The 23,261-nt window shown below is 40.1% G+C and overlaps 2 protein-coding genes across 3 annotated transcripts in view; one reads left to right on the top strand and one right to left on the bottom strand.

Moving 5' to 3' along the window:
• Positions 1–572: 572 nt before the first annotated feature.
• On the bottom strand, positions 573–18,411 carry immp1l (inner mitochondrial membrane peptidase subunit 1). 2 transcript variants are annotated; one of them, XM_086070612.1, is made up of 6 exons: positions 18,315–18,411; positions 8,496–8,606; positions 8,313–8,401; positions 6,778–6,904; positions 2,374–2,484; positions 573–705 (listed from the first exon to the last, which is right to left on the bottom strand). In XM_086070612.1, the coding sequence occupies exons 2-6, from the start codon at positions 8,598–8,600 to the stop codon at positions 619–621; spliced, it is 519 nt and encodes a 172-aa protein (XP_085926738.1). In that variant the 5' UTR covers positions 8,601–8,606; positions 18,315–18,411; the 3' UTR covers positions 573–618. The 2 variants fall into 2 exon arrangements, with proteins under 2 accessions (XP_085926738.1, XP_085926739.1); XM_086070613.1 differs by having other exon boundaries at positions 18,291–18,369.
• Positions 18,412–18,463: 52 nt separating this feature from the next.
• The window catches only part of elp4 (elongator acetyltransferase complex subunit 4), a 62,113-nt gene continuing 57,315 nt past the window's right edge, over positions 18,464–23,261 (top strand). Inside the window, exons 1-2 of the mRNA XM_086070611.1 lie at positions 18,464–18,659; positions 19,613–19,648. Of these exons, the coding sequence (XP_085926737.1) occupies positions 18,482–18,659; positions 19,613–19,648 (214 nt within the window). The 5' untranslated portion in view covers positions 18,464–18,481. The remainder of the gene's footprint in view (positions 18,660–19,612; positions 19,649–23,261) is intronic.

Below are 23,261 nucleotides of genomic sequence, written 5' to 3' on the forward strand. Positions count from 1 at the left end.
AAGGCTATGGAACATAAACTATAAAAAATAATAATTAAAAAAATTACCATATATTTAAAAACAAGACAATTAATGGTAATGTACTCGGTGAACCTCAGAGTTTTTTATTTTTTTAACACCGTTCCTTTCAGTGAAGTCCTTACTAAGTGCTTATTAATATTGTATGCTTGAATGGCAAATGTTAACATATTTCCAATTGCCTCGGTAGCCTAACAAATAATTAAACAATGGTGCTTTTGTTTGGCCACTCTAAGAAAGGGTAAACATAAAATTAATAGTTTATTTTCCGGGATAATAGCATATAAAATGATTGGAAAATATGGTCACGATGCATTTAAAAAACTGTTTTACATAAACACCTTAAGTCAATCAGAGTTCATAAATTCCCTGATGAGTTTTGTTCATTGCCTTCATATAAAGCTTTAATAGTTTGGATATTAAGTAAACGTTCAACACTCTTAAGGTTGGATTTGCTGCTACACAAGTAAAAAAAAAAAAAATAATAATAAATTGAATTACCTGGTTAAGTAGCCAGTCCAGTAAAATGTGCATAAATTACTTAATACACAATGTTTGTTTTTAAAATATTAGCTTTATTTAAAATGAGAGAAAATCATGTCAGTCTGAACCACAATCATCCCGATCTTTAATGATCCGTCTGGTCGGACTTTCACTGAGGGTCCCAAAACTATCTGGGGGCCAGAGCTGTTTAGGGCGAAGAGAAGAGAAAAAAAACATTCAACGCGAGACTTCTTATCATTACAACTCCGACAATTTGCCCGACACATTTGCTAATATGGCACTTAATGACGTGTGAGACTTTAAACAAGATCTTGTTATTTCATCAGCTGTCGCAGTAGGCCCTCCAGTGGAGTGCCGCTGTCCAATCAGATGGACAGAAGGTTGGCTGACCCCTTTCCAGGGTCGTGGTTGCTATGACATCCAGTGACATGACAACATAGCAGAATGGAAAGCTAGACAATATGTTATCCAGGCTTTAGTCAATCGGACACACTTGCTTTGAACTTCCAACTGACTCATGTCTTTTAAAGGGGCTTAAAATGGCCATTGTGGCTTGAAAAAAATAATACAATAAAATTTATAGAAATATTGGCGGACTTACCACCTGAAGTAAAAAAAAAAAGCTGTGCACCGTAATTTAATTTCATAATATAACTCAGGTCAGTAAATTAGAGACTACTGCATGATTAAACTTTTTTTTAGGTGACTTGAAATTCAAGGGGGGACTTTGGGCAAATGCTGATTGCTGGGCTTGTGTCACAGTCAGAGACAAAATGTCAGTTTCATTGAATCTCAACATCAAATTTCTGAACCTGCTAGCATATATATAAAAAAAATCCAAGGTGCTTGCTAAAAATGTTCGTTTTTTCTTTACATCTGTCTAAACCAGAGGTGGGCAATCTCGGTCCTCGAGGGCCGGAGTCCTGCAGGTTTTGGACGTTTCTCACTTCCAACACAAGCCGATTCCAATCAACAGGATCGTTATCAGGCTTATGCAGATGAGCTGATCATATATCAGCTGTGTTGGAGAAGGGCAACATGCAAAACCTGCAGGACTCCGGCCCTCGATGCCCACCTCTGGTCTAAACTCTTAATCATCCGAATCGTGCGCTCAAAAAACTGTTGGGTCAAAAGTAACCCAATTATGGATCAAAAATGGACCGGTCCACTTTATGGGTCAATTTGACCCAACTTTCTGGGTTGTTTTATACAAAATGACCCAATTTTTTGACCCAAGTAAAGGATCTGACCAATATTTATGAGTTGTTTACGCTAAAATAACAATTTCTTGACTCAAAGTTGGGACAAATTGACACAAGTAGAGGATCGGCCCATTTTTGACCCATAGTTGGGTTATTTTTAACCCAACTGCTTTTACACTCTAAAAACAGTTCAGTCAAAAGTAACCCAATTGTGGATAAAAAAATGGACCAATCCACTTTGTAGGCCAATTTGACCCCACTTTCTGGGTTGTTTTATACCAAATGACCCAATTTTTTGACCCAAGTAAAGGATCTTACCAATATTTATGAGTTACACTAAAGGACACATTTCTTGACTCAAAGTTGGGTCAAATTGACCCAAGTAGAGGATCGGCCCATTTTTGACCCATATTTGGGTTATTTTTGACCCAACTGTTTTTAGAGCGTGGCAAGCTGCAAAGGTCCAATTGGGGCAATTTTTGTGGGTTTGTTTTTTTCTTGTTTTGTGAACACATTAAAAAAAGTAATTATGTTATTAAGTCAATGATTTGTTGGCATGAAATGATAATTTGTCAGTACAGTAGAACCGGTCGGTATATGACATTTAAATATACACCACACTGTATGTGACACCATGATCCTGTGCTACCTTCAAGCAAACTCGCCCTCGGATGAGCGCGTAGGGAACTGGGCCATAGCTCCTTGAGTCAGTCGAGTTCGTAAGGTTATCGCCCTCGAGCCATACATGGCCTTTTGGCACCTAAAAGACACACCAGGCGCATAAGCAGAAGACAAAACGGACAACGTTATACAGTAGAATTTTATGGGATAATGTACCATTTAATATTTTGCCAATCACCAATCATCCCCCTGGCCTCTAGACACACCCGCTCCACTACCCCATTGCTTCAGCGAACAGCCCCTCATCTTAACGTCAACCTGCCTGTCCCTCTTTAACCCCATACGGTATTAGGAGAGAGGTCATGGGTAACGGGCAGGGTCAGAGTGGGATTTAGGAAAACTTCAAACGGGGGTCATTAGTCTGTTGGCTGAGATCTGCACCCCTCAAAGCAAGAGAGTGGCTTGAGTTAGCTTGGGCACAGAGAGAGAGAGAGAGAGAGAGCAAGAGAGAGAGAGAGAGAGAGAGAGAGAGTGTGTGCTAAGCTGCGGCTAGCAGCAGTGTCCAAGGGTCTCCACCGCGGTCCGACCTGCCAGTGGGGCGGTCATCCAAGCAAGCTCTAATTCACAATGACACCAATTATGATTAATCTCATCACTTTAGGAGAGTAGGCTTGTCAAGGCCCTAATTAAGTGTGCTGTCCCCCCTATATGTGCAGACAGGATCAACAACACATTATATTGTCATAATGGGCATCACAATCCGCAAGTCTATTTTAGTGTTGCCTAACTTTCTAACGGCAAGAGTGCTCTGGAATCATAGCATGGGTAAAGAAATGCAGATATCGTGCCTGCATTAATTCTTTACTTGATCCGCACCACTCAGCCCTCTTGATTGTCCATCCGATGTTTTGTTTCATTTTCCATAATTGAGACAGATGATGTGACATCATCTCGAGCCACTGACATGTTGACCTAACATGGGGTAAACAACTCGGTGAATAACGACGACGCAAATGAATATCATTAAAGGAGTCACCGGAGAACCATATGTCAGCATGCTGGATTCCCACCATTACACCTCATTAACATGGTAACATATGCTGGCTCCCAAGCAAAGGCAAAAGACGCACCGCCGTTTGTCATCGGACGAGCCACAACCTTCTTTCCACTCAACTTCTGGGGTCTATAAAACTAAAACTCACCCAGGAGAGGAGGAGGAAACGTTTCGAAAGCATTGGCATTATGTTCTATTACTGGAACAATCCGAGCCATTGAAACACAAGGAAGCAGAAAACAACAAAGTTATGACGGATTCTAACATACAGAAAGTATTTCTACCTGTGGCCAATGGGCTCTTTGCACAAATAGCACTCCTTCATTTCCTGTCTTTTACAAAAGCACAAGCTGATGAATCCAGGTGTGAGTGACCTCAGTAACCACGACGACAATGGCCAGACACACCTGGATTAATCAGTTTGTCCAATCACGAAAGACAGGAAACAAAGGAATGGTGTTACATTCAGGAAGTAGTCCAGCTGTGCAAAGAGCCCATTCAACAAAATATTGGCCCCTATCATGATTTCTAAACAAATATATTAGTAGTAGTTTTTCTGTCTGGTTATTCAGAGGCTACACTTACTTGACCAAGACTGATTTTCACTGTCCACTTGCCTTTTAGCAGCAAAATTGAAACTAGAGCTGTCAAAAATAATCGACAACTATATTAATAATCGTGTAATCGTTTGGAGCCTTTTTTTTTTTTAAATTGTCAAACTTTTTTATATCAGCATATCAACAGTAATTGTTCACTTATTTCTGTAGACATTTATGAAATAATCTTCTGTGTTTAATAAAAAAAACATTTTTTACTTTGAAAAACAATGACCGAACGGTAACATAGTAAAACATAAATCCCCCCCCCCCTTTTTTTTTTAAATCACAATACAAATACGAAGTAGAGAATAAACTCAATGACTGGTTAATAATCAATTAATGCAAAATTAAAATGAATCAAATTAGTCGATAAATCCATGGAATAATCGATAGATTAATCGATTCTAAAAATATTCGATAGTGACAGCTCTAATTGAGACACGCCGTTTTCATTGAGTTTCGGCTTCTACAGCTACCAAAGTGCATGCCAATATGTGAGCTTTGTCCCAAGTCCCAACCCCCCAAAAAAAATCACCTTTAGTTTGTGGCATCATAATGTTCTTTGATTCATTCTTCTCTCATTTCACTACGGGAAAAAAATGGAGGCCTAATTTCAAGCCATGAAAAGAGGCACTTTGTTGTGCTTTACAGTGACAATGGAATAACCTGACTCGTAATAATGAGTACATAATATGTACTGGAGTGTGTCACTTTACTATGCTGGCATGTGTGCCATGATGGACAGCTGCATCCAGCCTGCTGTCATACGGGCTGAGTTGATGGGTAGCATTTGTGTACCTGTCGAGGACTGAAAGTGGAGCTCTTCTCAATGACGGGGTGTGTGGTTAAATGTCCACATTATTACCGTGCTCATTATGTTAACATGATTGAGGTGTCAAATTAAATACATGCAAGCAGTCAGAGTTCATCTTTCACTATCTTGCTCTGTTGATCTATAGTGTATAGAAAGCATTGTGAGGGTAGAGACAGGGGGGGGGTTCATCTCTCTGTCACTTTACCAGCCTATCCTCCGCACTCTCGCTCTCTCTCCCCCTGTGCGCAGTAATATTAGGGATCAAGTGTCATTGTTTTGACACAATAGCTCAGACACAGAGATGATTCCTAAAAAGGTGACAGTGCAATTAGCCTGCAGTTGGTTCTCTCAGGGTGGAGACAACATGCCAGCCTGTCTGTGCAAAAACAGGGCGATGACAGCGACCGCCTTGCCAAACTCATCTTTACAGGTCCCATAATGCCTAACATTGTCGCGCACGCACACGTGCACATTATCTTTTGTGTCACCCTGAAGGAGGCCAAACTTTAATTTGAACAATAGGCATTTTCTCAGTTACGTCAACTCGCACAAAGCTAGTTTTACTCCCAAATTTGAAAACTTTACATTAACTCTTGCGCTGGTCTCTCAAATTGGACATCTAAGACAAAAAGACAGAACATCTCAACAGGAGCGGCAATATTATGAGTTCAACAGAAGCCAAACTAAAGACTTGTTGAGCTTTAGGATAGAAATCAAAGGAAATATTATCATGTGGTTGATGAGTTAACACATTAACTCGTGTGTGGCGCTATCACAATCGAATATTTCTAGAATCGATTAATCTATCTATTAATCTGATTCATTTCAATTTTGCACTGAAGTGTATTTAGAAAAGCATTTTTCCCCCCTGATTACTGTTTATTAACTAGTGATCGGTGTGTATTCCGTACTTCCTATTTGTATAGTGATTAAAAAACAGGGGGATTGTTGTTGTACTATGTTACTGTTTCAGTCATTGTTTTACAAAGTAAAAACAGATGTTTGCAAATGTCTTATTTTGATTAAACACAGAAGATAATCAATCATTATTACTGTTGATAAGCTGAAATCACAGTATTTGGACAATAAAAAAAAAGTGTCAAACAATTACTCGATTATTAAAATAGTTGTCGATGAATTTGATGATCGATTACTTGTCGATTAATCGATTAATTTGACAGCTCTACTCGAGTGAAACTGTATAGTGAGTTTAGATGAAGTACTTAAAATGAATGCATCCAAAAGGAAAATAATGAGGCCGGATGCTAAAATTTGACAGCCACACTATAGTATAGCTATCCGGCAGATGTTAAAGAGCACTAAAACCCGAACGCGACCGAGCATGCTGCTTCATTCGGAGAACATAAAATAAAATGACACCTAATACAATTTAAATTCTTTGAATGTTTCCGTGAAGCGAAAGGAACAGCAAGACATACTAAACAATACTTGGCCCTGGCCAGAAGCATTCAACAGACCGCTCTTTGTCCATAGAACACAATCAATTCAAAGAAATGCAACATAAATGCAATATTTGGTTTACAGAACAATGTACACACACGTACTGTATATACACAAACATGCACACACACCTCCGCCCACCCATCAGTCTGACCATTCAGCTGGCACTAACTCCAACAGGCTTCAGAGAGATTGCAGGCCCGGGTTGTGGGCGTTGGGGAGATCAGTAATAGAAAAGCAATGACAGTCGTTTCACCAGCAGTGCCCCTGCTCATTTTCTGGGATTCTCACTGACAAAACATGGCTGTTGTCAAAAGCGGATACTTTGACCAATAACACAAAATTGGTCTGTGACGTCTAAAACGTGAACAATTAAAGAGGTCGGAGTACACAAAGAAAAGGTGAAGTTTTTCATCATGTAGAGATCGTTTTGGTATAATTACAAGAAGAACCACATTTTCACTAGTTCATTAAATTGTGTATAAATAATGTAGATATACTCACATATGTGTGGGTTTTGAAAAGGTTCGAGGGACCACTCGTGGAGACTTTGTCACCTTCCAACCCAATTACCCTTTTACAAATATTCATATTGGGGTCAAATAGGCTTTTCGCGATCACAATATCACCCCTGAAAGAAAATACACACACTCATTTAGTACCCATTCATATTTCAATTGTTAGATGTCATCTTGACTTTTCTTTTCAGAAACAAAGGCATGTCATGTTGAAGACTGTTTAAAAAAAAGAAGAAAAAAAAGATGTATTATGCAGTATGTATTAACTTAAGCTAAACTTTTTGGACTTTGTTTTTACATTTTCTATGCAGACAAAATATAACCCCTCCTTGAGCCGTCACTTTATAGTGGTGGAGGGTTTTGTGTGTCCCAATGATGATAGAAGCTAAGTTGTGTGGGGCTTTATGCCCCTGGCATGGTCACCCATGGAAAACAGGTCCCATGCAAGGGACCAGACAAAGTACGTCCCAAAAAAAAAAATCCCTTATTACAATCAATGGTATGATATTCCCTTGCCCAGACACAGGTCACCAGGTACGCACTCTGCAGCCAGTTTATTAGGTTGGGCTCGATGACGAGTGCATGGTGGCCGGGCCCAGCCTGAAAAGGCACCGCGGGTCTCCATTCCCCTTCAATGATCGACTTTGTGGTTGTGTCATCGAACTTGTGGCCGAATTTCTTAGAAATTTGGGGCCCAAGACATTGTGAGGTTCTGCTTGCAAAGTCTGATCAGAAAGACTCACACCTCTAGGAAAACTTCCCCCCTGCTCCAGGGGATGACTGGAGACATTGAGTATGAGTGGACCATGGTGCGTGCCTCCATCGTTGAGGTGGTCGACCAGAACTGTGGCCGTAAGTTGGCCGGTGCCTGTTGAGGTAGCAACTCCTGAACCCGTGTGTGGACACCAGTGGTGAGATATGCCGTCAATCTAAAGAAGTAGTCCCATAGGGCTTTTTTGGCCTGTAGGACTCCCGAGGCTCCCTCGGAAAGTTGAATTTCAGATTTATGAGGAGCAGTGGGGTTTTTGTCCTAGCCGTGGAACTGTGGCCCAGCTCTAGACCCTTGGCAGGGTCCTCAAGAGAGTTTGCTCAACCAGTCTACATGTGTTTTGTAGACTAGGAGTAGGCATTCGCTACTTGTCCCTCATGTGGGGGTGCTTCCGGAAAAAATGGGGTACCAAACACCCTGATTAGGGCTGTTTCCTGTACGTCCCACTGGTAGAAGACCCCAAGGATAATGACCCAGGACATGTTAGGGAGACTATATCTCTCAGTTTGCCTGGAAACGCCTCAGGAACCCACCTGTAAGAGCTGGATGAAGTGGCTTAGAAGAGGGAAGCGTGTTATTTCCCGTTGAAGCTCGATGACCCCGGATAAGTGGAAGAAAGTAGATGGATGGAGATCAAATATGACATGTCCAGATTACATCAATTTGTTTATTTGATTAAGTTTCTGATATAGCTAACCGTTAACACCTCGTTATCTCAAAATGAACATGCATAGAAAATGACAGCTACCCACTTTTGTATTTTGCAAAGATGCCGAGTCATTCGCTCAGAGAAAACAACATCTTTGTTGACAATGGTAGGCTCCATTGATGGGCCGGAACACTGAAAAACAACAACAGTAAACATGCCTGCACACATGACTGACTGAAATTTGAGAGAAAATGTAAAATGCCATCATGATTGTAATCATACAAACCACCACAATCTCTCCGATGTACTCGAAGGTGCAATGTGCAATGCAGCCATACTGGATGGTGTAGCCTACAAACCCCAAGGTCTTACCGAGCACACGGCGGAACATCTCCACCTACAGAACAAAATGCGAGACATCAGTATGGAATTCATTAGCCGCTATAAGTTACAAAAACATAGATGTATGGAAAGGTTACATATACAAGACAATAGGGGTGTGAATTGCCGAGTACCTGGCGATTCGATTCGTATCACGATTCGATTAATCCCGATGCGAATCTTTAAATTGATTATTGCGATTTCTTTTTACTCACATTTAGAAAATACTAATCAGTAAACTTGTACACGTACACTGTAAGATTTGTATGAACATTTATTTATTTATCTGAAAATTCAGGCTTATAACTGAACCACCGCATTTAACAAACAGGTTGCAGTCTGTTTCATGTTTGAACAGCACTGAATGTTCCACTAATATAACATTCTTCCATGCTTAATGTGTAAATCCTAACCCTAAGTAAGACATTTTGTTGAATATTCCCATAAAAATTGTATGTTTAAAAATCGATTCGCCGCATATTGAATCGATTCGAGAATTGCGTGCTGTAATATCACGATATATTGCCGAATCGATTTTTCCTAACACCCCTACAAGACAACCAAGTAAACGCTTAAAAGGTTCTCGTGTTGTTTTGGTGGTTATGGTATGGACTAGAATAAGCCTTAGCACCTAACATGCTCTCTTTTTAACTAAACTGGAAAAAATGGTGTCAGTATAATTTTTTTCCAATTTTTAGCTTTTAAAACTTGTGTAAATTACAAAACCATTTTTACCAGTAAAAGATGGTGTAAGTCCGAACAGCCCGAAGTCAGTGTAGCATTTACGACCGGCTTATGTCGACTTTCAAAAGCCACAAGCCATTTGGGGCTTAATTTCTTAAGGGTGTAGACAAGGTTGTCACAGTTGGCTAAGATGGCACGTTCCCTGGTGTTTCATTCTCAGAAGCCGGTTCACACCACAAAACTGCCCCGAACCTTGACCCAGTGTATGACAGACCAATCAACACCTTGAGCTCAGGTGATGGACAAAACACAGAAGCTGTGACACTTGCACACAAGGCACCTCTGCACCGTGGCCGTGACACCATCACTCGCACAAGCAATGTTTCGAGCCGTTATCAGCTTCTCTCAGGAACACAAGAGAACACAAGGAGCCATCAGTTCGCCCTGAAAAACACTGACATGAACACGCACAAGATATATGCGGCTTGTGAGCAAACACCTCAGTCACACTTAGCGTATTGACTTTTACTCAAGCTGCTGCATGGACAGAGGGCAAAGACCATTTGTACACAAGTCATGCACAGTGCATATACACTCGACAGATAAAAAAGAGAAGCATGGCCACAGCTTGGCTTGAACCTTTGTCTACTCTTCAAACAATTTCAGCATAGGCCGCTGTCCCGCCAGTACACCACAGGGTAAAGAAAATCTTTTTTCCACCATCACCCTGGCTCCTTCTGTCTCATTCCCCAATGCCTTCGTCCCCTCCCAGGGTATTATTAACCAAAGCAAGCAGAGCGGAAACCAAAGCCCCAAATCCTCAGAGCTCAGGGGATGACTTCCCAAAGATGGACACGGATTAGACCCCCAGTTTCTCCTTTGCCCGGCCACCGCCGCCCCACTCTCGCCCCATGCTCCCAACAGACAGAGCGTCAGGTGGCTCTCCCAACCCTGCCAAAGGTGTTACCCGTAATCCCATTACCCCCAGTCAAATATTCGAACACACACACAAAAACATACACACATTGCTGTCTCGTTCATGCCAACTTCATTCCACCTATTAAGCCTTCAGCCTATTATTTTATCCCTGCCATAGCTGGGGTCCATTTGCTGACTATTCTGAACCAAAATGTCCATCCTCAAAAACTCCTCATGAATCTGGACTGCATTTCTGCCTGAAATTTCTCAACGTCCTTAGCAATGTGCTCTTTGCAAATGTGTAGCGAAATCGTGAAAAGGGGCCAAATATACAAAACCATTAGACTACCTATACATTATAAATGACCAGGAAATGTTCTCCCCTTTGTGCCTGGAATGACTTTTGACACGATTTTGGTCTGTTGGACTTGCTGTCCATTTATTAAGAAGAATATTTGTGAGGTCAGAGGTCTTTATGATTGATGAAAGGTCCTGGCCCCAAGTCTCAGGGCCAATCAAGTTGTTCCACACTAAACCTGCACTGTATCTTGCTGGATGTGGCAGTGCCAGGCTTGATCAGAGAGGGGATTTTCCTAAACTGTTCCAACAAAGTCAAAAGTGAGGCACAGTTATTGACCCAAGTCCACACCATAAATAACAAATTAATAAATAAGGATGTAAAAATGTGGGGTAATGGAGGTCAGACTTCTGAGAGTTCAAGGAGGAGAACGGCCTGGGGGACAAAAGTGGATCGACCGCTCCCGATCCTACAGTTTGGACTCCAGAGCCTGTGACCAAATTATGAATGTCAGAAATAAGATTACTCCATTAAAGGAGTTTAAATGGTAAATTGAGTGCACTTATATTGCACTTATTCTACACCATCACGATGTCCAAAGCGTTTGACAGAAGCTCCCATTCTCCCATTCATACACCAGTTTGGTACAAAGTTCTTCTGGAATTTATGAAACCCAAATCATTCGTAAGACTCTCACAAAAGTAGGAATTGTTGTCACCTAACAGAACGTGTTTTCCAGACTACAACAGCGCCATGCTGACTCACTCTTCCTGATACGCTAATCGATGATGTATAGCTTGGAACCCACGCTATAAAGTTTCTCGCAAAATTGTTTTGCTGTTGTTCATGCCTGAGGAGTGTTGGGTTCTCGACTGTAGAACAACAGTTCTCTTTATAATTCCTCCTTCCTTTGAAAGACGCTCCAAAGGTTAATGTGAATCACAAGTCGGCAATAAGGCCTCATGTTCAACTCTATTTGCCTCCATCTTTGTCAACTCGCCGCCTCGTGGCACTTGCATAACGCACACTCAGACATGATCCCACATGAGATCTTTCTGCTGCTAGGTTGAGGATCAAAAATGTTTGCTGCAGTGGACAGCCTCCTGTACAGCTGCCTTCATATCAGTGCGTGACCCCCCCTCACTACCACCACTCCTCCATTTCAGTGTGCATTCAGCAAAGGTGGGGATTAAGAGACTTTGCATAACAAGATCACACGGCCAGTGGTTGATATCAAGAGAGTCCATACGCAGTCGCCTGGTTTTTGGAGGTACCCTTTGTCATTGATAGTGTGTGCCGTGTGTGCGCGCATGTGGTGTGAACGTGCACACACAATAACATTACCTATTTGGCTCATATAATGTGTATATAAGAGCTGCAGTGACTCCTTTGGGATGCAGCACAAGGTGGACATCCACAGAGACGTGACTGGATCTCTATTACCTCTGATTCCCCAGAGTCAGCAAAGCCACACTATGTCTTGCCCCCTAATGCCCAGCACATATGTGTCAGCGCCGACATTAATCGAATACTGATTTACAGCTGTAAATTAACACAAAGTCTCCCCGCTAATCCAGGATTACACGCTAAACACGTTCATGGGAAAACAAAGAAAGTCAACGCAGCCCTCGCTGCAGAACCATCTGTGGCCACTGGCCTCCCACAGTCATGGCAGAGTGCTACACTGACTGCTACAGTGCAGAAAAGAGGGGGATCCCAAATGAATAGCTGAACAGCAGCTGGTGACAACACCTCATTGTGTGTTTAACTCTGTGATCCTCTTAGCAAAGACGCACAAGTGACTCAAGGAAGACAAATGACACATAATCATGTGAAGAAAATGCAAATCCGGCTGTCAAAAGTGAGAACAGTAGAAAATCAGCTGTACCTGTCACCTGGGTTGACATTTTGAATGTCACTATCTATGACATAAGTGACAACAAAGCGGAAGTGATACACATTGACATGTCAAATGACAATTCAGGGCTCGACCGATTAATCGGCCGGCTGATAAAAATTGGCTGATTTTCAGCCAAAATCATCGGCCAAATGGATGTTTGCTGATTGTTTTTCCAAGCATTGGTCTTATTATTTATTACACTGAAATCCATACCATAAACATGTTTATGGATAAGGAAATGTATTGATGAAGCCATTCTAATTTGTACAAGCAATACTTTGGTGAGAAATGCAAGATGTGCAGGAAATTGAGTCTCTTTAAAAGAACAACATTACAGTGCAACATAAATCAAGTATAAATATGTTAAATATGACACATATTCAACTACTGGTAACACAAACACACATTCGACAAGGATTAATGTCCTTATATGTTCTGCAAACGTTTGCACAATCACATTAAACTGCTCATATTGATTATCTTGATTTCATGTTAAAGAAATGTACTACTAGGTATTGACGTAACGATAACTGCGATATCAAAATTGCATCCTATCGCCATCATCATTTTTAAAGCAGCACATCTTCGTCAGAAAATATGACTTTTCGCTCGCATCATCACAAAGACCATTTGCGCCGATGAACCACTATAGGAACACACGCTGCGAGCTGTTAACAGTGTAATTCAAGATGGTGGAGTGTGGCAAACTACTGGCATGGATTTAGCAGAAAATTCCGAGGTTGAAATGGCAAATAAATGCCTTTCCAACTTTTAAATCTGATGAGTGTAAGCACTTTGATTTCTCTGTCCGTGCAAACAATAAAGGGGAAAACGTCACGGACAGACAATTAGCAGTATGCAAGTACTGCCATGCTACAACAGTACAAAACACATCGAGGAACACGATCAACATGCAAAGTCATATCGTATCACATCATGAGCTTTTTTTTATAATATCGCCACACTCATTCCCCATAATGCGGTGATAATTATTGCATCATGAGGTTCATATTGTGATAATATATTGTGACATTTGAATATCATTAATTCCCTACTCACTGCTTAAATTTAACTTGACAAGATCGTTGATAATCCTCATCTTGACACAGGTACTGTATGTGTACTGATTTATTCTAATGGAACTATGACACGTTATAATAACATTTAAAAACAAACAAACTCCCAAGTAATATTTAAACTTGATTCCGGTAGTTACAAACGTATTATTGGATTTCCATTACTTCATTCTTGTAGCGTTACTTTTTTTCTTTTTAGTGTGACCCTAACACCCCTTTATACAAAACACCATATTAAAATGGTTATTTAATTTAGCCATTATTGGGGCCATGAGGAAATATTCCAATTGGAATTACAGCTACTGATCTCCGGGGAATGGAAACCGCCATTGGCTGAGTAGTGTTAATTGATATACATGGCCAGTCTATTAGAGCCACAAAGACAATCTCAATCCAAACAGCACACAAGGGCCTAGCGCTGGACTCCTTACACAACTAAATTAGGAAAACATGGGCTGAGAGAGAGCCAGGCAACAGGGGGGCTAAGAGGCTTACAAGCCCCTTGTCAGATATTCTTCTCCCTGAGGATCCCAGATGGAAGGGAGTCTGGAGGAGCAGGCAGCATCAGAGAGGCGACCAATCGCACCTCTGATGTCTTCCTCTGAGCAGCAGAAGGCAGAAGAGGGCGGGGCTTTAGTCCTGTTGCGCAAAGCTTAATTTGATCTTAATGTGAACAATAAAAGGGAGGTGGTTTGGCAATGAGGGGGGTCTGTTTCAACTATCAGCGCAATCGGACTTAATCCTGCTGATTTGGACACAGACACCTGGCTGGATGGAGAGTGGCAGATGCGAAAGTCAGTCAGAGTTGTACGTCTAACCCCCATCTCTTCTAGATATGCCTTGTATTCAAGGCTTAATTGAAACCACTGATCTCCATATTGCTCTTTTCATTGTTGCTAACAGCAACACAGCCGTGAAACAGCTGAGCGAGGCTACTATTTGAGGAGGCGAGGGTTTAAACCTACAATCAATGGGTCAAGCCAGAGCAAATAATAGCCAAGTCATATGAATACAACTGCTATGAACTGAAAGGAAGTGTGGTTTGACAGAGTCCCCAGCCAATTACACTGAATGGAAAAAGTAGCCACTAAGCCTTATTGTATTGACCGCAAGCATATATGCGGTGGTGGCCTAGTGCTGAGAGAGCGGATAGATCTTATCTGATGTTGGATCACAGTGACAAAGGCGTTTGTGTTTTGCTTTGACCTGCTCCTGACAAAGACTACTATATTTTAACACTAGTGACTGACAGAGAACGCAACCACAACACAAATCATGGAGTTTCCAAAGAGGATTTCCTTTTTCCCCCTAAATGTAAGAAAATAAATGTGGTTTCCGCAGTTAATTAAATATCTATAGAGGGTTCAAGCCATTCAGATGATATGAAGAGGTCAACTCTTAAAAACTAAATTAGAAAGTACCATCCTGTACTTACTGTTCTTTTGTGCTTAGAATATTAGTTTCCTTCCATGGTTACCAACACAAATATGGTGCATGTTGATGATAATCTTGCATTCCTCAAACACAAAAACCTCTGGCAAATGGCAAAGATATAGTGAAGAAACCAAAACAGTAGAACCAGGAAAGGTCTGACATGTTATGACTACTACTATTATATAGTACAATCAGATACAGCCCCAGGATAACCCTAACAAAAACACAAATACACACACATGTACCAAAGACACATGGAAAAATGCTGTTATTTTTGCACAATTAAACTGCAGCGCTTTCACCACCACACCCACGGTGATTGGAATGAGATTCAAGAGAATTGGGAAAATTCGGTTACAGACGTCATAGAAAAAGTGGACAAAGGGGGGAAAAAATCTGATGCATCCCTTGGCCTATCAAACAAATTGCACAATAAGCATGTAGCAGGCAACAATGTGTTAAAAATAATTATTCTATTAAATAAAACATTACATGATGCTAGTTTTGTTATATTTCTTGAGATGTCATTCCAAAATAAGAGCCACTAACTGATCTGACCTACGGTATGATCTGTGCTTAAAGTCTATAGGATTCCCACTTTAACTTAATAGTAATTATCCTACACAGTTCAATAAACACTGCTGAGAATGTTGTCAATGCAGCTTCGGCAGATCAAGGCAGACAGTAAGTACAGTAACATTTACAGTAGTTGGACAATCAACATTTAGATGTTGCACATCCCCCCCCCCCCAAAAAAAAAGGTTAAGGTTCTGACTAAGGGTGTGAATTGCCTAGTACCTGGCGATTCGATTCACATCACGATTCATAGGTCACGATTCGATTCGATACCGATTCATCCCGATACAAATCTATACGTTGATTATTGCAATTTTTTTGACCTGAATTTAGAAAATACTAATCAGTAAACTTGTACGTGTACACTGTAAGATTTGTATGAAAATGTATTGATCTGAAACTTCAGGCTTATTTATAACTGTGAGCCACTGTATTTAACAAACAATCTGTTGCAATCAGTGTCATGTTTGAACAGCATTGAAATAAAATATTAAGGCATAACATTCTTCAATGCTTAACGTGTAAACCCTAACCATTCTGCAGCATATCGAATCGATTCGAGAATTGTGCGCTGTAATATCGCGATCTATTGCCGAATCGTTTTTTTTTTAACACACCTAGTTAGAAGGTTGGTCAAAAGACCAAGAATTGCTTTATAAATAGAGTATACCAATGTTTTAGTCGATATATGGACAAGAAGGACTATCCAAAAAGCTCATATAACGAACAGAGATTTAAAGCTGGAGATGAACCTTAGAAACCCATGATACACAACATAATTTTTGGTCAATGTTATTGCTGTAAAGGACAAAAAAATTAGTGGTCCCAACCTCCAGGACTGGCCTGAAGCACTCCCTTTGTTACTGTAAGAGACAAGGGAACATCTTTGTGCCTGCACACACTGTGTTCTGTCTGTTGTGTAGTTGTCAAACCAGTAAGCAATTTCTGAAAACAGACCTTATCGAGATAAGCTTTGCATTAGAAGTGTTCCACAGTATCAAATGCTTTGAAAAGCCTGAGATCGATAATAAGGGCTGCACAGTGTTGTTTAGTTTAGTTTATGATAATTTACTAACTATACATGTCTCTGTGATGGCGCTAGTTTTTATACGGTATGTTTTTTTCAAGCCCTTATCTATTCGTAACAGGTGAAAAAAGAAAGCTAAGATCTCTGCTTGAGTTTTTCATGATTTTGAAGTCTCATTTATACACTTCACGAAAATTAGCAGGGTTGTTAAAAAACACTCTTTTGGGTGTGTCAAATTTACACAACATATTTATTTTAACTTTACAGGGACTAAACACAGCTCACTTTCCAGTGTAAATGTTCTTATTTTGTTAACATCGGCCAATATTGTACTGAGAGCTTCAGCCCTGAGTCGGTTTACTGTACCGTAGCTGTATCTGAATTGGGCATTCTAACATTTGGTCTTTCACCAACTGATTGATGCTTGAGGGAATCCTGCAATTTTAAATTCAGATTCCTGCATGTTGAACTACAAGCGGGACTTCCTCCTGCTGAGAAGCAGGTCAGTCAAAGCATCTTATTCGTCTCAAATGGGGCTAGTGTCGTCAGTCATGATATATTCCCTTGGTCCTCTGTCAGGACATATAAATCTCAGTGTCGCTGTCAAAACAGCGGGGCTGCCTTTGCTGAGAGCGTTTGTAAAGTGAGCAGTTGGGCAATAGTTTCCTCTGGAGCCTTAACAGTATCCTGTGATCTTGTGCTGCCTCTGGCCTCTATTTGACACACAAAGCTATTCTCCAGCTGTCTTAAGGAATACACTCATCACTTGTCACTTAATCAGTGTTAAAAGTGGTCATTAAACCAAGGAAACCCACCTTAACACCCACAGAAATGATTGGTATTGGCTTGTATGACACTCCAAGTTCTTAAAGATGTGCAACACTTCCCTATCTCCAATAAAGATTTTACCTATATTTACAAATTAAAACCGCACTATAATTGAACCCATTATTAGGCACACCAAGAGCATCTAATAAGATCCAATGCAAAAGCTACACCAATAAACAGTCCTTTACAAACAAATTATCAGTGGCAACTAAGTCAGCATTGACCTGCTCCAAGCACTACCATCCAGATGTGTTGCTCGCCACACTGTGCAGCCTCATAGATTTCATCTGATGCATACGCGTGTATTCTGTCAAATTTATTGTTCATTAACATTATTACCATAGCTAAACATAATCATTTAACAAGACATTCGATGTAGTAGTTTATAGTGTTGTACTAGGAGACATTACAGTGTTCCTAATATTTTGACCTTCCTTCCCCTAAATAAGTTAAGAAATAGTTTTGCTTGAAATAGATAACTCGTTGCTTTCACTGGCAAGGCTGCATTATAAAGCATTATTTTTTGTAAATATTTACTTTTTGATACCGCATGTGTTTGGAATCTTATTAGAATGTGCATATACTGCCTACATAAGTAACTGCTTATGCTATATTAATGTTCTTAATTTAATTTCAGACACTCATACAATGCAAATCATTTAGATGTTATATACTCTGCCCACATATCGACACACAAGATGGTAGTGTACCCGATCATAGACTACACATACTTATGACACTTGATTGTTAAACACTCACACCAAATCCTCACTTCAGCTGGAATCAATTCTACAAATCCAATGTTATGATTCTGGACCTGTCAAGCCCTGAAGACATACATTGATTGAGCCAACAAGGTCATACTCATAGAAATACGACAGGGTACTTAATAAAGAGTTTGATATTTGTAGGCTGCAGGTAAATTAGAGGGAGAAAAGAAAATTCACAATTGAATGTACCTTATTGAATGTAGCTTCGCTCACCTGAATAAACGGAGAGCTTCAATGCTCAGTCCCGGCATTTGTGATCATGGCGCTTCAATTGTCACATCGCAACAAGAGCTACTCTCATTTGTCGCGAGTACCAATGTCTTCTGTGATTGGACAGCGCGCTCCAAAACACGGAAGCCGTCATCGCTCTTCAGAGCAGTATGGCAGCCTCCGTCAGCAGTGCGTGTAAACCCTCTGTCGAACGTACATCGTTGAATACGACGAGTTTTCAAAAGAAGACGAGGAACAAGTTATTAAGCATACCTGGCACAAGACTCTCGGTGCAAAACGGACAGCTTTTGGTTTCGACCGGTGTCACGTCGCTCGACTATATCCTCGGTCAGTCTGCTGAGATGCCATTTGAGCTTGCACTCCAGCAACACAGGAATCAGTGCTTGCATGCATTTGTTATTGTAGGGTTTTTATGTTAGTCATTCACTTGCTTAATGTCAGGTTTAATAGGTAAACCTTCCGGTTTGTGTTTTTCGACACGACATGGACATAGATAGCATTTCATACGTAAATGGTGACTTGCTTGACTAAAAATTAAAATATAAACATTTACTTGTGATTAATTTATTACCAAATGGGATTTAATACTAAAATGCAAGCTAATACTTTTTTTCTAAATTGAACCGCAACTGTTGATGGTATGTGAAAAAAGAAAATTCTCAAGAAGCATGCTAAAAAAATGGATAATAAAGACCCCCCCCCCTTAAAAAAAACAACAAAACAAAAACAAACAAATCTTCAAAGCAGAAACTCCAATAGAGGAATGTGTAAATGTCTGCAATTTTAAGAACATAAGAGATCATAAATAATGGTTATTTATATTTTATTCAAATTGTGACCTATTAAAGCTATATACATATATTTTTTTAATAACAACTGCAAACCTAATTTTGCGCCCCATATCCTCAATAATTTGGATGCCTCATGTCACCAACCTTTTTGAAACTTAAGAGCTACTTCTTGGGTACTGATTCATGGGAAGGGCTACCAGTTTGATACCCACTTCTGAAATACCCAATTTGCTCAAACGACCTTTAATAATCATTATGTAATTATTAATGTTATTATTATGTAATATTGGTTTAAGTGAAGACACTGATTGTGCACTTTGAGGGGGTACCGCGGTGATATTACAAAACCAAGAAGGGTAAATAAGAGTAGAAATACATGTCTTTGTTTTGTTATGCATGAGAGCCTGAAAGGAAGATCATCTAAATGTATTAAAGTGCCTTTATTATGTGTTGCTCTTATTTTTTTAATTTATTTTTATTTTTTAACAGGTGGTGGTCTAGCAGTTGGAACGGTGCTTCTCATAGGTGAGACCATATGTCAATCTTATTAACTCCTTAGCTGATGAATGTGTTCTGGCATAATTATTGACCATACTTATGACATGTTCAATTACATTTCTTAGGCGGATAGTTGAAGTCAAGAAGTACATATTTCTTGGTGGTGTGCTAATTTTTTTTGTTAAATGAACTGAATTAAATGGGTGGAAGCATGGCAATGTAACTGTGTAAAGCATTAGTGTCCAAGCTATGGTCCAAGGACCATTTGTGGCCCACCATGCATTTTTTTAGTGGCCTGCGGCATATACTAAAACATTTTTACATGACCTACAATGCTATTAAAAAAAAAAAAAGTAGTTATGAGGTATAGTAGATTGCTCTTGCTTTGGTTTTGAATGTGGAGATGGGATTCAGCTGCTGCACAGTGGAGGGGCGGATGTATTCTGATGGGATACAGGACTGCGGACCACCCCAAAACCCTTATCACTTTAAACAAAAAGCATCATATTTTGTGGAATGCCTCTGTTGTGAAGTGTTGGAAAACAAAATAATTTTATGAGATGTTTTTGTGTCAGCAATTTTTTAGCAGAGAATTGGCCAGCCTGGTTTACATGGAGCCATGTATTCTGATTAGAATGAATCCGAGCGGCCAAACGGAATGAAAATGCTTCATGTAAACACCTCAATCGGAAGAAAAAGGCTGAATCCGAATGGAATTTTATTCAGATTCACAGAATCATTCCGAACAAGCGTCATGTAAACAGTTCAGTCGGAATAGCCGGGCTGCGTCCGCTCTGCGTGTGCTCTGTCTTGATTTAAATACGTCATGATGTTGTCGTTTTTGCACATTAAAATGGCAGCGTCTTACCAAAACCTCGTCTGCGAGTGCAGAACTTGTTTTAAAGTACTTGGAACTTGTTTTGATCAAGATGTTGCTTCAATAAAAGTGTTAAAACGATCACAATTACTGTGCTAATTGACGAATGAACTCCATCTTGATGAATCACGTGTTCGATGTCTGTGTATCCCACAGCTGCCGAGAGGCTAATCTGATTAAAGGGAGGGAGCATGTAACGACAGATCGGAATGGATCACGTCAAATGTAAACAGGTGATCTTCATTCGGAATAATTTCAATCGGAATAACTAAAAAGTCGCTTTTGTCATTTTGTCTTTAACGCGACACACGACTCAAAATTTGGATTGCTATCTAAATTATGCCATTACTCGATGACTAGGGTTGGGTATCGAAAGTCGGTACTAGTACGGCACCGCATCTGACTTAAGCGGTAGTAACCAGACCGAATGGAAACGAACATTTCGGTGCCTCATTTCGGTGCTGTTGTAACGTCCCTTTGCTCTTCCGGTGTCAACTTGCATGACCCGCGCTATGTAGCACATTGAGATGATAGAGCGATGCCGAAGCAAAAAAGCCCTACCACTGCCAGTACGTTTGAAATGGCAGATGACATTGATGGCACTGACAGTAGCCTCTCCTCTTCTTCCGGTAAGTCTCATTTAATGCCAGGCGAAAGTCCTGCATATTAGCAAACTTGTTAGCAAACACTGTTGCCATTCAACAACATGTGTGTGACAAACGTGTACGTGGCTCTGTAAAATTCCACTTGGTGCTCACTTTCTGCTATATGTAAAACTCCAAAGTCGTTTATTTTGTATGTAAAATTTTCACAGGAACACAACAGAAAGGTTAGCTAAAGATTTTTGGCTAGGTGACTTACTTGAACTGAATATACCTCCTGCCTCGGGCTGTGTTTTTGTTAAATGTTGTTGTGAGCTGTTGATCAAAATGGGCTACTAGTAACCTTAAGAGTTAGGTGTATCTTCTAAACTATTTTGATAGGAATATTTTTATTTCTGGCTTTCAAGTTACCACAGTGACTCCTTTCGCCTTTATTTGTAATAGTTAGTAGTATGTTCAATTTAACCCTGCAAATAAAAGGGTATTGTTTTGACAAAAAAAAAAGTGCAGTTTTGTATTTTTTATGTGCCGATTTGAGAACCGTTTAAACATCGGAACCGTTTGAAAAGTACAGAGAATTTTGAAAAGTACAGAGAAGGCAGCGGTATCGGATACAACCAAACGATACCCAACCCTATCAATGACACCATATGGCATTTTTATAGCACACTAGACCAAAAAAGTTCAAAATGAACACTTGACAGCGATGACATGGACTGCACAAAAATATGTCATAATTTTGATACTTAATCAGCTTCAACCGTTTTTTCAGGGAATCAGATGCCATTTATAATTGAACTTTGAATGTTTATACACACTGCCTCATATAATGAAAACAGGTCCAATAATTGATGTTTTGTTTTTCTATTGTTATGACGTTTTGACAGTTACTGCTTTCATATTAATGATAAAAATGGCAGTGTATGAAAACTCTCGCATCACATAATCTTACTACACTGTTTGTTCTAGGACTCGAGTGTGTGCGAGTAAGAATAGATCCAAAGCTTTTTGGTACCCTCTTGATGTTTTGTTATTTAATGTATTGAATAAGGCACAAAATACTGAATTTTCCTCGTAAACAGAGATGCGAAACTGCTTATTTTGAGCCTTGTCATATGTTATATTTTTAGTGGTCCATCGGTCCTTTTCCTCGCCTAAACATAAATAACTACTGTCTTTTTCTGTGGAACAGGAATAAGATGAATAAACTGGTTATTTTTCACTTGGACTCCAGGTGTGCACACCTTCTTCTTTAACCTTTAATAAATATGCTCCCCAAGCAGATGTGCTTTTTAGAATCAAAGCACGTGTACTGTTGAAACGGAAATGTCTTCCTGTGGATCATTATTATTATTATCATTCAAAATAGACAAGGCTGTGCACACTAGTAGACAGTAAGGTTACCATATTCTTGTTTTCACTTGAAGCTGCAAATGTGTGTATCCAAGACCTATACCAAACTGATGATATTGCTTTGCCCTTTAATTCATCCCCCCAATCGATGCAGGAGTCGATGATTACACACTAATGCGTTCTTCCCTTCCATTTTGTGAATCAATGCACGGTTGGTTTCATCTGGTAATGAGAGACGCAGTAAAGGTGAAATGTGTGTGTGTTTGTGTGCGTGTTCTGTTTGTCTCTAAAAGAGCTGTGTGTGTGCATCTGTTTTGTTTTGTTTTGTTTAGTGTATTGTGTGTGTGGGTGGGTCAGAGGGAGTTTGGAGTGTGTGTTTGTTTATGTTTGTTTCAGGCAGTCGTCTCCTACAGTCTGCCCCTTGAGCTCTGATGGCCTGTTTGTGAGAGTCAGACATAAAATTATCAAGACCGCTCTTGTCTGCCTTTGAAGTGTCTTGAGCTGTCTGTCCAGATTTGTCAACTGGGGAGGGGGGGGTCGTGGGGTGTGCAGTATGGCTGCTGTCTGAGGATCTCGCATCTCTCACAGGCCTCTGTAAGAGGAGGAACAAAGCTTTTATGTGTGCTTTTACTGCATCAGTATTTGTTGAGGATTTGTTTATGAGCAGGACGGTTATTAAACGTTGTTTTACATGTCTTTGAACAATTTTTGGGCAAGCTTTGAAAATATTTGTAGATATATTTGAAGGCAGAATCTTCAGGGACAATAGAGCTTGAAGGGTGTCTCTTGTTGCTGCCTGTTTGTTCAG

The sequence above is a fragment of the Leptonotus elevatus genome, chromosome 3, assembly GCF_054856555.1.
Source record: "Leptonotus elevatus isolate MCC_2025b chromosome 3, RoL_Lele_1.0, whole genome shotgun sequence".
Taxonomy (NCBI): domain Eukaryota; kingdom Metazoa; phylum Chordata; class Actinopteri; order Syngnathiformes; family Syngnathidae; genus Leptonotus; species Leptonotus elevatus.